General features: G+C 40.4%; 1 protein-coding gene across 3 annotated transcripts in view; it reads right to left on the bottom strand.

Moving 5' to 3' along the window:
- Nucleotides 1-15,277: 15,277 nt before the first annotated feature.
- Large1 (LARGE xylosyl- and glucuronyltransferase 1) overlaps nucleotides 15,278-17,483 on the bottom strand; it is a 506,337-nt gene continuing 504,131 nt past the window's right edge. For all 3 annotated transcript variants that reach the window (XM_036187421.1, XM_036187422.1, XM_036187423.1), the window contains one exon: nucleotides 15,278-16,735. In XM_036187421.1, coding sequence (XP_036043314.1) covers nucleotides 16,538-16,735 — 198 coding nt within the window. In that variant the 3' untranslated portion in view covers nucleotides 15,278-16,537. The remainder of the gene's footprint in view (nucleotides 16,736-17,483) is intronic.

A 17,483-nucleotide genomic window follows, 5' to 3' on the forward strand; every position in this document is an offset into this window, starting at 1 on the left:
CATGAGAACAGGAATAGGCAGAGTGCTGGAGAGGTCCCCAGAAATCCACAATGATACATCCTCTGTAGACAGCTGGCAATGGTCGAGAGAAAGCCTGATCTGACCTAGTGTGGTGATCAGATGGCCAAACACCCTAATGGTTGTGCTGGAACTCTCATCCAATAACTGATGGAAGTGGATGCAGAGATCCTTGGCCAGGTCCCAGGTGGAGCTCCAGGAGTCCAATTGTCGTGAAAGAGGAGGGACTGTAAGAGCGTGAATTGTTGAGATGAAGATTGGAGAGGCACAGGGACAAATAGCCAAACTAATGGAAGCACATGAATTATGAACCAAAGGCTGTGGAGCCCCCAGCTGGATCAGGCCCTCTTGGATAAGTGAGACAATTGAATAGCTTGAACTGTTTGGGAGGCATCCAGGCTGTGGGACCAGGACCTGTCCTTAGTGCATGAGCTGGCTGTTTGGAACCTTGGGCTTACACAGGGACACTTTGCTCAGCCTGGAAGGAGGTGACAGGACCTGCCTGTACTGTATCCACCAGGTTGAACTGAATCCCTAGGGGAGTCTTGGCCCTGGAGGATATGGGAATGGAGGGAGGGGTATGGGGGGGAAGGTGAGGGCGGGGGCGGGAGGGGAGAGGACAGGGGAACCCATGGCTGATATGTAAAATTAAAACACAAATATAATTTAAAAAAAGAAATAGAAATGGAAAAAAAGATTATAAAAGAAAAAAAGAAAGAAAGAAAGAAAACCAGTGACAATAAAAAGAAAAATAAACTCTCTCTCTCTCTCTCCCCCTCTGTGTGTGTGTGTGTGTGTATGTATGTGTGTGTATATATTCTAATGTGAATATTTACCATTAGCATTTGTCATGTAGACTTCGTAGCTGTGGACAGTATGAATTCTTAGTGTTATCATTGTATAGATAAGAATCAGAGAGATGCAATAGCTAGAAGTGGACCATCCTTGATTTGAAAGAACTTTTCTTGAGTCTGACTCTATAGTTGTTATAACATGTTGCCCCCTTACCCAGGCAAAATTATTTAATGATGACATACTAGATGTTAGGAAAAATGATAGATCCTGGGGATAGTTTCTGAGAAAGGAAAACAACTTTCAAAGGCTTACCCTCCAGCTGCATTATAACAATGAGTCCCTTAAGGCCATCAAAGGGCAATAAACTTTCTGGGATCAAGATTTGCTCCTGGCCCTCATTTCTCATACCTAGTAGTGCTCAGCTTCTACAATGCACAGTGAATTTCTTCTTTGTGTCCTTTTTTAACAAGTGTGGGACCAAAGTTTCCATGTATAGTTGTGGGAGATCAACTCCCACTTTCCCCCCAGGGTTCTCTTAAGTAGGGAGAAATGAGAAATATTTAGATAGAAATATAGAGTGGGGAGAGATAGAGATAGAAACACAGGATAGCCTAAGGAGGGCCTGAATCAAAACCCACCAGCCCCTGTCTCTAAAGGGCTTTTTAAAGGAATGCCAAGGGGTGGAGCAAAAGACCTCCATCAAGCACAGTCAAGTTCAGACCCTTCCAAACACCTGGTAACCATGCTCGTGGTCAAGCAATCCTTTAATGCAGCTCTGCTGGGTAACACAGGCTCAAATCTCAGCAGGAAACCTTTGTGGGCCTCAACAACTCCCCCTTCTTGATATAATGAAGGCCCCTCAGGCTCCTAAGAGTGTGGCTGGCCATCTTAAGTCATTCTCCTTGATTGATCTTCCTTTACCTATCATGGAGATACACTTTCCATCAAGCATATTCTGGCTTCAGTTTGAAGCTATCAAGAAGAAAGTTGCCCATCTTTGACTAACATCCTCTGGTTGGAGTTGGTTCAGAGATTAACTCAGCTCTGGCCTAGATCCATACTGAGCTTGCAAACATTCACAGTGATCTCCATAGCTGCCACACCTCCCATAAAGGAGTAGAGGATAACAAAGATGGAATATCCTTCTTGGAATAGGTCTAAGGTGATTACAGAAGTTTCAGATGCATCAAGCCCTTTTCCTGGATTAAAACTCTCTCCTAACAGATGTTCAATGAAGCTTTCAAGAGACTATTTTGATTCCCAGAAGAAAACAAGTCATTTCAAATCATTTCAGTGTCCACTCCAGTAAGCAAAACCCCATGCTAATTATAAATACACTTTTACAAACTAACTCTGTTGGGAAAGGCTTATCCATTTGTGGGAGACATACCTCTTTATATACAGAAACAGAAGGAGTGGAAACTTCTAAGAAAAAGCTCTCCTAATTATGACACTGTTGTTAATTATATTTTGGGCTATCATAAAAAGTGTTCAAATATATCTGAATACAAAACATATTTCTTTAAAAATTGTTACCTAATCTGTCTAGATAGATATTGGAGTAATAAAAACAATTCTAGTGTGAACTTACATTTAACATTTACATGTTTTACAAACTTACATTCAACATTTACACCCTTCACAAACCCACATTCAACATATACTTATTTATACTTTTTACAGACTCATATTCAAAAGGAAACTCCATAGAGATATTTTACAGACTTTATATACAAGGACTTTATATACATAGGACTATTTAAAAGACTTTAGCACTTATTTAAAAGAGATTCCTTAGAAAAAGTATTTACCAAACTAATATTCAAGAGGAAACTCTATTAACAAACATCTAGAAAGAATCTCTCTCTCTCTCTCTCTCTCTCTCTCTCTCTCTCTCTCTCTCTCTCTTTGGTTTTTCAAGACAGGGTTTCTCTGTATAGCTTTGTGACTTTCTTGGAACTCACTTTGTAGACCAGGCTGGCCTCGAACTCACAGAGATCTGCCTGCCTCTGCCTTCTGAGTGCTGGGATTAAAGGTGTGCGCCACCACTGCCCGGCTAGAAAGAATCTCTTAACAGAACTAACTTATATTCAAAAGCAAATTCTATAGGACTACTTTACAACCTTTAGCAAACATCCAGAGGTTTCTCAACTGAACTATTACAAGACAGAAAGTATGCACATAATTTCTAAAGTTCAGAGTTTATACTCAGCTTTGATATCATTCTGAAAGTTTTCTTGAGAGTTTGAAGTCAGGGACTAATTTTTCAGTGCCTCTTAAACTTAGCTGAGGTATAACAGGTAAATTTCCCTCTTTTTAATTTTTTAAAGCTGCTTTTAAAGATTACCACGGGTTCTTTTAATGATGCCAAGGTTTCCCTCTTGTATCTTAAGCACAACTCAGTCCCATAAGCTTTTTTCACACCCAAGGCAATTTCCCAGTGTAAAGACCATTTTCCCTTGTTTTCTAAAAGATTTCAAAGTAGCTTGCAGACAAACAGTATTAGCATTTTAATTATTTCCTTAGAGGCAAGTTGTTCACCTGTTCTAGTTCTCAGGAGGTAAGACTAAGCTTTCTAACATTGCTTTGAAAAGAAATTGCATTCTGAGCTGAAAAAAAGTTTTGGGGCAGTATCACCATTTTGAGCTGAAAAACCACATTTACCATACTGCATTTCTCTATTGTGATGCTGATATGTTACATACTACACTTCCCAGCTACTTTTCAAACTACATTTCCTAGGTTGCCTTTCTGGGTCCAGTGGAAAACTTTCTTTCACACAGTCTGTTTTCATACTGAAAATCAAGATCAAGTGATAGATGTTTTTCCTTCATTGTCCCCAGATTGGGCCACTTCTATCTGCCTGCATGCTTATGGATCAGCACTTTGGTGTCAGAAGCAAAAACCCCTCAGGGTTTGCTTCCACCTTATTGGGTCAGTGAAAGAAAATGAAAGCTCTTGAAACAAAAGCTTTTTCAAAAAGGTTTTCTCCCTGATAGATCTCTTTTGTCTCTGCTTGTCCCCTCCTCCAAGATGCAAAGTCTCTGATGCCTGTGCTGCAGCTCAGAACCCATGCTCTTCTCCTCCAGCCTGGCTCAACCAAGCATTCTGCAACAGCCATGCAGCCTCAGCAACTCTGTGAATTCTCTGCACCTAGCTGCTTTTTTAAAATACTGGCTTGAAGGGGAGAGAGGACTAGCAGAGAGGATTTGCCATATCCCAACAACTTCTTTGTTTTTTTTTTCTTAGGGCAATTACAGGTGCCTTTTCCATACTGATAGATGTTGTTTCCAGGTGAAATTGTTGTCCTTTCAGAAAGAGAAAAATTTTGAGAAAGAAAGGGTCTGAAAAGCTTTTAGTATTTTATAGAGAGATTACTAAGATTTTCCTAAGACCTCTGTTCTCTTTGGCTTCATGGCCAAACAGAAACTAATTTTGATTGTAAGATGTTTTCATACAGTGGCAGCGTCAGCTGAGTGAAAAGTTTTATTTCACCTGCATCTGCCTGAGGAAAATTTTTTCCTTTGCCACTCAGGTCTCAGAACTTAAACTGTTTACAGGCCAAAAACTACCACAGGAATCTTTTTCTGCCCATTTTTTCTCATCTTTGATAGATTTTTCTCATTCTTCCCCAGGATTTTTTTTTCATTCATAGCATCATAGTTGGAAAATGAAGGACATCATTCCTCTATATTGTTGCTTATCTTATCCTAAATTTTTTCTTAAACTATATTTTTAACCCAATATTCATATATTCTATCTTACTCTAAATATCTGAGACAGAGAGAGAGAGAGAGAGAGAGAGAGAGAGAGAGAGAGAGAGAGAGAGAGAAGCCTAGAGAGAGAGAGGCACTTGCTGCAGCCTTACTTTTATTCCCGAGGATAAAATACCTCTGCCTTGATTATTACTACAAAACCAGACATGTCCAACTGCTTCCCACAGGGCCCTCTCCCCACTTTCACCAAGTCACTGTTCATGGTGTCATCTGTGGGAGACCCGCTCCCAGTTTTTCCCCAGGGTACTCTTGAGGAGAGAAAAGTGAGAAATATTTAGATAGAAATATAGAGGGGGGAAAGATAGAGATAGAAATACAAGATAGCTTCAGGAGGGCCTGGATCAAAACCCACCACCCCCTGTGTCTCTTCTAAAGGGCTTTTTGCAGGAATGCCAAGGGGTGGAGCAAAAGACCTCCCCTTAGCACAGCCAAGTGCAGACCCTTTCAAACACCTGGTAACCATGCACATGGTTAAGCAATCCTCTAATGCAGCTCTGCTGGGTAAAACAAGCTCAGATCTCACTAGGAACCTTTGTGGGCCTCCACATGTACAATTTAAAGTGTGCTTATCAATTAAGTAGGGCAAGTGTCAAATTCCTAGGTTAGCCTAATTTAGACTACTGACAAACTTCAGGAAATCTAAGATTAGTTGGGGATTAAAAGCAAGATTATCAAGTTCCATTCCTGAGGGCACTGGAGTGCCTTCAGTTAGCTAATACAAGGTAGAATGGGATCTGTAAAAATCAGGGATGCAGCATCTGGGAGACAACTCTGCATTATTTTTGGGCATTGGAAGATTTTGGAAGGCTCTGATCATTGGAACAGCCATTGCCAGGCTGCAAAACAGATCCCAAGATACTGTCACCAGTGTGATATCAGAATAGGGGAGTTGTTCTCCCTTCTCAGTAGCCAAGAACCTAGACTGAGGCTTTCCCTCAGCTTCAAAGGTAAGGTACTCTTTTCTTGGGTGTTGGTAACAGAACTGAGATCCTCAGCAAGAATAGTATGTGCTCTTGACCACAAAGCCATCTCTTTACATTTACAGTCGCCTCCTTTTTTTTTTTTTAAAAATTTCTTTAAAGCTCTGGGACTCTCAGTAATCTCAACCTACGCACCTCTGTGATGCATTCACAAACAGACAAAAGTAGTCTCTCTACAGACTTTTTCAAAAAGGAGACCCTAATTCATTTCTATAATGCAGTTTGTTCCCAGTACAAATAGTAAGATGAAGCAATGTGGCCTAAAATTGGGATCTTAAACTGCAGTATTGTCTCCCAGGTTGATCTCTTTGGTTAAGAGAAAAACTGATAGTCTTAAGTGCCTTTTGTCCAGATATGTATTGCTCTACAAGACAAACCTGACCTATAATGCCATTGTTCTGCATGATTCTCTAACCAGGTGGCTGCAACCTGATCTACTTTTCCATTTTCAAATCCTGTCCACAGAAATCATGGCACCATCCTAAACCCACTCATCCAGGACAGCTTCTTCCTAGGCTAAATAAATCCATTGGTCTATTCTTATTAAAGCCATGTCTGCTTATTCAGCTTTAATCTCCTAAACTTTATGTGCCTACTCCAATGGGAAGTCAATGAAACTGGAAATGCTGTGATGGTCCAGGTTTCATTCCAATGCTGACTTAAGACAATGCAGAGAATATTGTATAAATTTTCTGAAGAACCAGGAATTCAAGGGTATAACCATATCCTTTGGACTCACTTAAAGGGACCCATCTGTAATTATTTCTAATGAAAAAACTCTATTTGAGATACATGCCAGCATTATGTCAACTGTAATAATATACCATTAATCTTAGCTTCTCACTGAGTCAACTTGTTCCATGGAGAGACCCCAACTGGAATGATCAAATGGTAGGACTAGGTATTGCTGGGATAGAATGGATGGTACAGTGCCTATGGAAGGGCTAAACTGAAATAACAACATACAGTTAAGAAAAGGGTAAGGAATAAAGTTGAGGAAGTGAGTCAATGCCTAGATTAGAAGCCCACTATTTTCCATGGAAAAATAATAGGGACCTCCAGGAACTGTATTAATAATTGACTCTGTTAGGCAAGAATAATTTATATGGGCACTCATATAGACAGTTGGCTCCATCCTTGAAAGGAAAGTTTTAGAAGCTGGCACTGGGCTCCCATATGCCTAAGATCAACTGTTAGGTTGATTTCCTCAGTCTCTAATAACTGAGATCACTAGAAAAAGAAAGATGTGAGCTGTATGTGATACATGTTGGGTAGTAATGTCTTTTGAATTGAAGTATACCACCCTGGAGAGAAGCAAATTAAGGCTTGGGGAGTAAATAAACTTCAAGGCTTAGGAAGTAAAGGACTCACAACTTTCAAGACTTAGAGGATTTACAAGGCCCTGCTGGAAGGTTATAAAATAATTAACAATTTTATGGAAAGGAACTCTCCCACTAGCCAAGCAGCCTGCAAATCATGTAGAGAGCTCCAGGGATGAGGTTTTCATGAGTGGTCACCCATACTAGGGTGTTTTTTTTTTTTTTCCAGTGATGCAGCTGCTTTAGAGTCATCTATGTTCCTGTAAGTAACTTCTCACCCATACTACTACTATAAGGAACCACAATCAACCCACTGTTTCACCAAGTAGGATTTTGGTGGAATCATTACTATGCTCTGTGGTCAGTGCCCTATCTGGGATGAGGAGACACTTATTCTCTTCTTCCTAGGAAAGGTCATAAGTCACCTAAGGTCATTGTCTAGATAAGAGGCAAGCCAAGTTTTTTGGTCACTCTTTGAGAGTTTATGATACCTCCAACCCATTCAAGAAATACTCTCCCCCAAACACTGGGAGTGAGACTTAATTGATATAAAAAGCAAAACCCAGACACTGGAACAAAGACTGCCCTTGAAGATAACAATCACCACCTCTCCAAAAGCCACACCCTTTTGTAAACAAAAGGAACATTAGGATTTTCTTCAGCTCTGAGAGGAGCCAAGATCAAGCCTGGACATGTCTAAAAGTTGATGAAAGTTGCTAATATCCTTCTGCAGCCTTCTACTTCCACACTGATGACTTCCAACATATCTGGAAAGAGTTCTTGATTCTTAATGATATGGAGGGCCTTTTTTCCCCCTTAAATTTTGGTCCTTTATCCTAGACTCTGATCTTCTAGAATAAAGCCAACCCTATTGGTGGATCTGAGCCAGCCCTGAAGTTGTGAGCATGGAAGAGCTATCCCCATTACTCACCTGTCCTAAGGCAGCATGTATTGGGGAGAGATTCCCTCCCCATCCCTGCCCATCAATGCATGAGACAGATAGGAGAGCTGGCTTTGAGGTTTTAAAAGCAGGAGGGCTGTCCTGCCCCTCATCAGCTGCAGCACTCAGGAGAGTGGCTTCTACATCTTGACTAGACAACATAGTAAAGCTGGCTGTGAAGGTGTAGGTGTGAGAGAACCAACTCTGAGTACATGAAAGCTAGAGAATTGGCCCCACCCCTTGCTCATGGCTGTAAGGGGTGAACTAGCCAGAGCAATTCTGGAGAGCTCATTCTGGTGACAAAGACAGGGGAGAGCTGGTGGGCTGACCAACCCTGCAACTACCCTGGCCCACCCCAGCATCCACCCCATCTGTGATCTGCTGTATACAGGGTCAGGGGGCGGCCCTGTGGATCCAGGGCTGCAGGATCTGTGATAGAATATTATTTTAAGATGTGATACTTTTGTTTTTGTTGCATTTGTTCAACTCTTTGAAGCTCTGTTACTGTGCTTGTGTAAAACACCTAATGATTTAATAAAGAACTAGCCAATAGCAAGGTAGGAGAAAGGATAGGCAGGACTGGCAGGAAAGAGAATATAAAGGAGGAAAAAGAAAAAAAAGGAGGGGTGAAAAGAGAGCAGCCAAAAAAGGAGGAGTGTAGCAGCAATCTTAGAAGGGTCTTATTAATAAAAGCAAATCCAGTGCCAGTTATTGGGGTGAACGCTGGAAGATCAGAGAAACAGAACAAGCCACAACCACCTCACCTCATCAGCTCCTCAGCTGATCCTGTTTCCTTAGACTGGAAACCTTTCAGTCCTACTCCAAATCAATCTCAGCTGAACTGTGCTGCTCAAAGCCTAAAAGCTTATCCAGCTAAAAGCTTCTAGTTTCTGATCTTCACACCTTATATACTTTTCTGCTTTCTGCCATCACTCCCTGGGATTAAAAGCATGAGTCACCATGCTTGGCTGTATCCTTGTACACACAGAGATTAAACATACAATGTGGGATGTTGTAGTTGTATGCCATTTCATTTATTTCCAGGGAATTATTAGTTAAGAATGTGAATGAGGGGCGAGAGAGATGGCTCAGCAGTTAAAAGCACTGGCTACTTCTTCCAGAAGACCTGAATTTTATTACTAGCATCCACAAGGCAGTTCACAACCAGTTCTAGGAAATCTAATACCCTCTTTTAGCTGCTGTAGGTACTGAAGGAATAAGGTCACAAAAAAACCACACCAAACAACAACAACAACAACAAACAAAACAAGCAGGCAAAACACCCACTGACATAACAATAAAATAAACTAATTTTAAAAAGAATGTAATGTGAATTATGTAGCCAACTTTCCTGGTTCAAATCCTAGCTTTACCAAGATTGGTAATTTAGGCAAGTTACTTATTCTCTATAGGCCTCAACTTGCCTTTTGTAAACAGGTTGATTAATAGTGGACCCATCTTAGATTACTTCCTATTGAACTGACTACATAAAAATTGTTTATGACAGGAATATAAAACCTATTCAAGTTCTTCTTCTCATAATTATGAATCAAAAATACAACAGAATCTGTATATTTACAAATAGTAAGGATCAAGTGCTGGTATATATGGGTATGAAAACTTGTTAGCAGACAGGAATCATATTAAAAGCCAAGGGAAATTTACAAACTGAATTAAACCTGAAGGTGAAGACACTTAGAATCCATGGGAAAAAAGCTTAATTGTAAGTACACTCACAGGAAATTTATAGTACTGAGGGGCCATCTGCAGTCAGGTTCTTTAGTTCTATGCCTGACTTCTTTCAGGTGAACAGAATCTCTGTCTTCCATTTTACTAAGTCTACTTTGCATCCTGTCTTCATTCAGCTTGTTGATTCCAGTTTTGACAAGAAGTTGGCTAAATGAATTTAAGAATATTTCCCCCCCCCCTTTTTTTTTTATCAGATTAAGTCTTTTACTCTTTGCCTTTGGAGTTAAAGTCCCTGGTCTGTTTTCAGCAAGAGCCCTATTGGAGAGCATGGTGTTGCTAGCTGATGACATACTGGACTCCTGAAAAATGTTAAGAATGGATACAAAATACTTGTTCTCCAATAATAATGATGCCTTAACCCATTATTCATATACTTTGTGCATCTGTTTCAAAACTTTGCTTCATGCATAAGTACATAAAATAAATAGATAAAATTAATTTGGAAAAGAAAGTCAGTTAAGCAAGAATCTATTGCCCTTGATGTACTCCCTCAGCTGACCCCCTGATTCTGATTATTAGCTATACATATCCAGGTACCTGCTGTTTGAATTGGAGACCCATTACTCTTTAGTGAGATGGCCTTAATTCTGTTACAACAGTTTTAACTAAAGTGTTCTGTATTATCCTATCAAGTATAGGAAATTTTTTTTCTTCAAGATAGGTATTTTCTCAGAAACCTTCCATGACCTCCAGGATGGAGTGAGTGCCTCTTCTCCAAATCCCATCTCACCCCAGGCTTCCCAACATCATTCACATTTTGCTACTTATCTACTGTCTTCCCTGTGGGACTGAGGCTCCTTGATGGTAGGGGTTATGTAATACTCATACTTCTTTTTGCATATTGGAATTTTTACCAGCTAGCCCAGTTGCCAAATCCCAGTACCTATCTTTAAAAAAAAAAAAAAAAAAAAAAAAAAAAAAAAAAGACCAATCACTTGTGTGGTGGTTTGAATAAAAATGGCTCCCATAGGCTCATAGGGAGTGGCACTATTTGAAAGGATTAGGCGTGGTCTTGTTGGAAGAAGTTTGTCACTGGGGAGTGGCTTTTAGGTTTCAGAAGCCCAAGCCAGGCCCAGAGTCACTCTCTCTTCCTGCTTCTTGTGGAGCCAGATATAGAACTCTCAGCTACTTCTCCATCACCATTTGTGCCTGTGTGCCACCATACTTCCCACCATGATGGCAGTGGACTAAACCTCTGAAACTGTGAACAAGTCCTAATTAAATGCTTTCCTTTACCATGGTCCTGATGTCTCTTCACAGCAACAGAACACTGACTAGCAACTTGCTTACATGGAGGTTTGCTGTGGTATTTGGTGAATGCCAGCACTGATGGTAGAGTTCCACAAATGTTTGGAAACAAGCTTATTGTCAAAGGCCTGAAGAGAGCACATGTACCAGCAGCCTCAGCATTACATAGAGTTGTTTAAATACAGGCCGTTGGGGTTTACTGAATAAATATAATGTTGATGAGATTCTCAATGTGATTCCTACATATAGGAAGGTTTAAGGAATACTAGTGGGAGTGACAAGATCAATTCCCAATGGCTAGGCCTATTCTACTTATTAACATTTTATAATCTTGCATTTATCTGAATCTCTAGGAAATTGAACAATGAAAAGAATGGACCTGGGAGACATAGAGGTTGGGGATTGATTGTCAGGGCTCTTAATTAGCCTCTCGGAGCATTTGTTTCCTTAGTCTTTACAATGGAGATAATTCCTGCCTTGTGCTTTTAATGTTCATACTTTTTTTTTTTTTTTTTTTTCCTGGAGCTGAGGACCGAACCCAGGGCCTTGTGCTTGCTAGGCAAGCACTCTACCATTGAGCTAAATCCCCAACCCCACCTTATGCTTTTAATGTAGATATGATAAAAACATGTCTGTCGCTCAGTTTATTTGTTCTCCCCTGCTTCACAACCCCAGACTTAGAATTGCCTAGGCTATTCAGTGTAGTATCCAAGTGAAGCAGCTCCATGAAAAACTTAGAATTCAATAAACATCCACCCCCACACATGAAGCACTTCAACAACCACTGTCATTGTCTGGTAGTAAAGCAACTAAATTAGTTGCTTTCCTATGGGGAAATTCTTTCTCAGAACTGATGGCATTCTTTTACCTTGGAAATTATGGTGCCTATCAAGACCACCTGAATATGTTGGAACAAATCAATGACCAAATCTACATTCAGAAGCCCATTACCTCCTTTTAGAAACCATCAGTCATTCTTAGAAACAAACAAAACAATTCTTACTGAGAATGTTTTTTGTTTAGTGAATGAAAACAAAGCCCATGATATCTCCAACATCAGATTCTGTGGGCCTGGAACCTCCAAGATTCTCAAGATAATTGTGAAATTTAGTAAATATTAGTGGCATTAAACTGAAAAATGGAAACTTAAGATTACAAAATAGCAAGAACAAAGCATGTCACCATGAACTACATGCAGGTGTGACCATGGAAACCCAAAGTCTATCTGTAACATCACATGAAAGGGTCATAGTATGTATTAGTGCAAAGACAGGGTTTTTTTTTAAGCCAGTCAGATTTTGTCCTAATCCCAAAGTATTCATTATTTTCTATGGGATCTTGGGAAAAACATGTAAATTTTCTAAGATATATCTCTACCAGCTAAGTAAAGGGATCATAATATAGCATGGCTGTCAAGATCCATCAGTGCCAACTACAATTGAAGTTTGGAGACAATAACATGGGTCTTATCATCTTCATTAGTAGTGTGCAGAGACTCCAACTGGGAGGAGATTTTTATCATGTTTCTCTACCAACAGAGAACTTCCCAAAGGCCTGGTAACAAGAAACAGCCTTAATCAGATAGGAGCATCTTTGAGAGGAAAAGTACCTGCTCCTACTTTTTCTCCCAGGGTATTCTTGAGGAGGGAGAAGTGAGAAATATTTAGACAGAAGGATAGAGGGAAGAGAGACAGATGAAAACACAGGATAGCTCAGGAGAGCCTGGATCCTTATCCACTGGCCCCTTCTGTCTTTTCTAAAGGGCCTTTTAAAGGAATGCCAAGGGGTGGAGCAAAAGACCTCCCCATAGCTTAACCAAGTGTAGACCCTTTCAATCACTTAGTAACCATACACATGGTCAAGCAATCCTCTAATGCAGCTCTGCTGGGTAAAGGAAGCTCAGATCTCACTGGGAAACCTTTGTGGGACTCCACGCATAGTATCTGTCATTTCATATAGAGTGCTAAAAATCTACTTGTCACCTCAATCAATATATGCTTTATAAGTCAGCTCAACATATTTACTGATATTATTTTGAAGTAGCTTGCTGGGTTGGGGCTCAAAGGGGAACTTAAAATTCCATACTTTTACCTGGGTTGCTTAGCATTCAGAGTCAGTTTCTGTCCCCTAAGGTTGAACCCAGTTGTTTGCATATGATCACATACTGACCATGTCTAGTTCACATTGAGTTTTAGGAGGTCCATGGGTATATCTAGCTGTGGAGAATGGTGGTGTCTGCTGTTCAGGCTTTGTGTTACTGGATGAATATTGAAGGAGGGAGGTTAATAATTTTCCATAGAAGATTCAAACTCAACCCCCCTTTTTCCTAGTTCATATTTATTTAGCTGCTTCTTATTGAGGAGACAAGAGCAGTATTGTAGGTTATGTGGTTTTGGATTAAATAGGTAGGATTGATTTTCAAATCTGGCTTTGTGATATCTGGATCCTGGGAACTAAGGGGAAGTTATCTGAGTACCCTCTGTCTCCTGATAATCAGCAATGCCCACTTTGAGGCTAATATATGCTAAAGGCTCTGGCACACAGTGGCTTATTATTTAAAAGCAGTTCTCCTGGACACTGAGCATTATGGTGCTAATGAGAGAACTATCAACTGAAAGCCAAGACAGTATTGGCATGATATCAGCATGACCTATTCCAAAGTTTGTTTGATCCCAGGAAGCTGATACAAAGGAATCATCATCCCTGGCAATTACCTTGGCTCACATGGCTATGTTCCCCACATATGGGCCTGTTCTAGCACCAAGTGTCACCTCCTGAGGTACCTGCTGAGGACTTATGCTATTGGTTTCACATACATCAACTTCAACTAGCTGCCAACTTTTGGGTTGAATTTGGTTGAGTTAGATAACTTTTGAATTATATTTTTAAAAGGTACTAGATGACAGTGTCAGACAGCCATATTTGAGGAAATACTGTGTTTCTCATGATGGTAGAGTGTCAGCTTCTGGCTTCAATAGATTCTATGTACATGCAGTTTTATCATTTTCCAGTTTATGGGAATATCAAAGTAATTAATATCTTCTTTCATTCTTAGGAGTGACCCTGCTTGGCTAGTAAATTATATAGTCATTGGCTATTCCTATAAGCATGCAAATGAAAACAAGGTATCTGGGCCTGATTCATGTGCCAGGATAAATGTTTAAAGAAAAGCTTTAGGGAATTAAAATTTGATATTCAATGTTCAGAAACAGTGCTACAAACTAATGTTCAGCTTGGCTCAAGTAGCTGAAAATGATTAGGGCAAATCAATCTATTTGTAGTTGCTAATCGTGGGGGGGGAAGCAGCAGAATTTATGTGTGACTTTGGGTGTGTGTATATATGCATGTGTGTTGAGAAGAAGGGAAAAGGCAGTGAGTGCTAATGGTAAATATTTAAAAGCCAATCTTGAGCTCAGGGTAGGTCACTGAACATGGAAATTGGAGAGGGATGGACACAGTAAATTCTGTGAGACTGTGGTAGCTGGCTGCCGTATCATTACTATAAACTTAACATGGCTTTGAACACCTTTCTTTTTATTGTGTTCATGGATTACTTTGGAAACGATAAATCCTGCATATATGCTATATATATGAAGATGCTTCCTTTATATATGTATGATACATACATATATACTATATGTATGTATAATGTGATAGTTAATATTGTCAACTTGACAGGATCTAGAATCAACTTGGAGAATCACCCAGGAGACAAACCTCTACACATGTCTGGGACAGATTATTGAGATTAAGTTAATTAAAATGAGAAGTCCCACCCTGAGAGTGGGCAGCATCATCCCATTGGATGGAGTCCTGGACTGAAGAAAAAGGAGAAAGCAAGTTGAGTGTTGCTGCTCATTTCTCTTTGCTTACTGACTACAGGCACAATGTGATCAGTGGCTTCCAGTTCCTGCTGCCATGCCTTCCCTACCATGATGAGCTGGATTCTCAAACTCTGAACCAAAATAAACCCTACAGTCAGATATTTTGTCACAATAGCAAGAGAATAAAGATACAAACTATCTGTATCTGTGTGACAATTAATTCTAATTCTAATTTTCTTCATTTTGTATAATCTAGGGGAAACATGATTGAACACACTAAATGTAGTGGTCTCATCGATTAGACTATTGTGGGGCTCCACAGTAAAAGAGAGCTCTAAGGACAGGATATTCAGTTTGCTATTGATCCCCACAATTTGCATACTTAGAATAAAAACACCTGGCTACAGTGGTGAGACAGATGCAAAATGGAACTTTAGAAAATGAGTCGAGGGTTACAGGAAAAAGTGAGATCTAACCTTGAACAGGGGGGAAAAGGTGACATTTCAAACAATGAGAATGATGAGATGGAATAACAGAGAGTTTGAGGTGCTGTGCATGGAATTTACTTTGTCCTCTAGACCAAGTGTGTCATGTGGTTTCTTAAAAGAGTGGGAGGGAGATGAGAAGATACAGTCTGTACTTTCGTTTATTGAATGCAGCTTTTGCTGGTCACATGGCAATTCAATACAAACAGCCCAGCAGTAGGTAGGCCATTAACTCTTGTTCTCATCAATGTAAACACAACATTAATAGTGAAGAATAAAGAAAATGTGTAAAAGTTCAGTGTTTTCTCCATCTGCAAAATGAAGAGGTGCTTACCAACCCTAGAACAAGTCCTGAGGGGAAACTAAGGTCACCAACTCCCTTGTTTCCAACAGGGAGGCGCCTGACCCCTTTCTTCTCGTGGCTTCCATGTGGTCACACGAGTTTTCAGATTGGGCTTCTGTGAACTGTTCAAGTTCTTTTAAACTCCTGAGAGGGGAATCATATCTTTTGTGAATACTGAAGTAGTTCCTTGAAACCCTTTCCTTGTGACTTGGTCACTGTTCATAGAAAATGTGACTTGCATACAGTGTTTGGCCTTATATTTCCATAGTCTCTGTCATAGTCCTGGATCTGGAGAGTGGGAACTCAGTATCAGGAGGTCTCACTGTTCAACCTGAAGGAAGCTTCCATATGTGAACATTTTCTGAGGATGCTCATCTTTGCTGGGCCACTGCTGACTGAGGGATGTTGGTTGAGGGAGCTGATTTTTCTCTTAGAGCTTAAAGGATTAGATATTTTTTAAGTTTGGAGTCCTAGATCAAAATGAATAAAATCCCCCAAATTCAAACAACTCAAAATAAAACAAGAAAGACTTTGAGAATAAAGAACCAGTTCACCCTACTTCCAGGTCCCTGCATGTATGACGCCATGCAAGTCTCCAGATGGTTGTTTGGGTCCTTGGATTGCTCTCTGCTTTGGTACCTAGCTAGGTGGCAGGAGAAATAAAATTCTCTTCCTACAAAGAATTAGCTTGCTCTCATTTCTTGGAGTGATTAACTCCTAGAACAGCACCTAGGTCCTGTTCTTTCTCCACAGCTAGGATTTGAACCATAATTATTAAAAAGCAGTGAGAGCATCCAGAAACTCTGACTGGGTCTGTGGCTTTGTGGTCAGTTGTTAACTCTTCATTTGCTTCCGCCCTTCTGTGTCCCATTCTGGAAGCACATCATGGTGGTGGACTGGGTCCCTGTCCAAGATCTCAGACAAGAGCAGCTTTGTGGAGTCAAAGAGACAAAGGGAAACAAACCAACCAAAAGCAGTGATGGATTTTTCTTCAAAGCCTGGGCCCCAGGCAGCAGGTAGTTCTTCCCCTCGTCTCTCCCTAGTATTGGTCTTCCAAGTGCTAGCTGTTGTTCTCAGCCGTGAGATATTTCAGGGCAGCAAAGCCATAGCGTCGGGACATGTCCTGTTGAAACTCTTCCTTCAGGGTTTTGAGACAGATGCGGTATTGCTTGTTGGAACGGAACTTAGTGATGTCGAAACTGGGGGCATGGGGCATATGGATCATGTAGGCATTGGGCAACACGGTGAACTCATACTCCTGGAAGGAGGAAGACAAGGGTAATGAGAGATCTTGCAAGAGCCTTGGGTCATGTATGACTCTGAATCAAGGGATTGGAGAATAACATTAGGAGGGGGGGGCACAATAGTTCCAGAGTAGCTTGCTTCAGGATTATGTCCATAAACTTGTACAAAATAAAGGAGTCATCTGAATTTTGGTTTGCTCATCTACAAAGTGCGAGTGAGAAAATCTATCCTGAAGGATGATTATAAGGGTGAAACTCATACTTTATGGAAAAAAGGGGAAGAGAACACATGCCTGCCCTAGAAGTTCTCCATACACCCCACAGTCACTCTGGAATGATGCTACCATGCAATAATCTCCTGGCCAATGAACTGAAATCTGAGGAAATGTTTAAGCTAAGTGTGGTGGCTCATGTCTGTATCCAGTACTTGGGAAGCCTACATGAGAAGACTGCTATGGATTTTCAGGCCAACCTGGTTTACATAGCAAGTTCCAGACCAGCCTAAGCCATAATGTAAGATCCTGTCTTAAATAGACAGATAAATAATTAAATAAAAAATATTCACATAAAAGACCAAAGTGTTTAGCTGTATTGAAGCTTAACAAGGATAAAACTTTCCCCAACATCTTGTAAGTGATGGCATCATAGACTATGCTTTATATGGTAGGAGACAGCCAAATACACAATGCCTCTGAACAGCCCAAACAAGGGACACAAATTTAGGACATGTAACTCAGACAGAACCTAGCACATGCACAATCC

Source organism: Onychomys torridus, chromosome 5 (genome assembly GCF_903995425.1).
Source record: "Onychomys torridus chromosome 5, mOncTor1.1, whole genome shotgun sequence".
In the NCBI taxonomy this organism is placed as follows: Eukaryota; Metazoa; Chordata; class Mammalia; order Rodentia; family Cricetidae; genus Onychomys; species Onychomys torridus.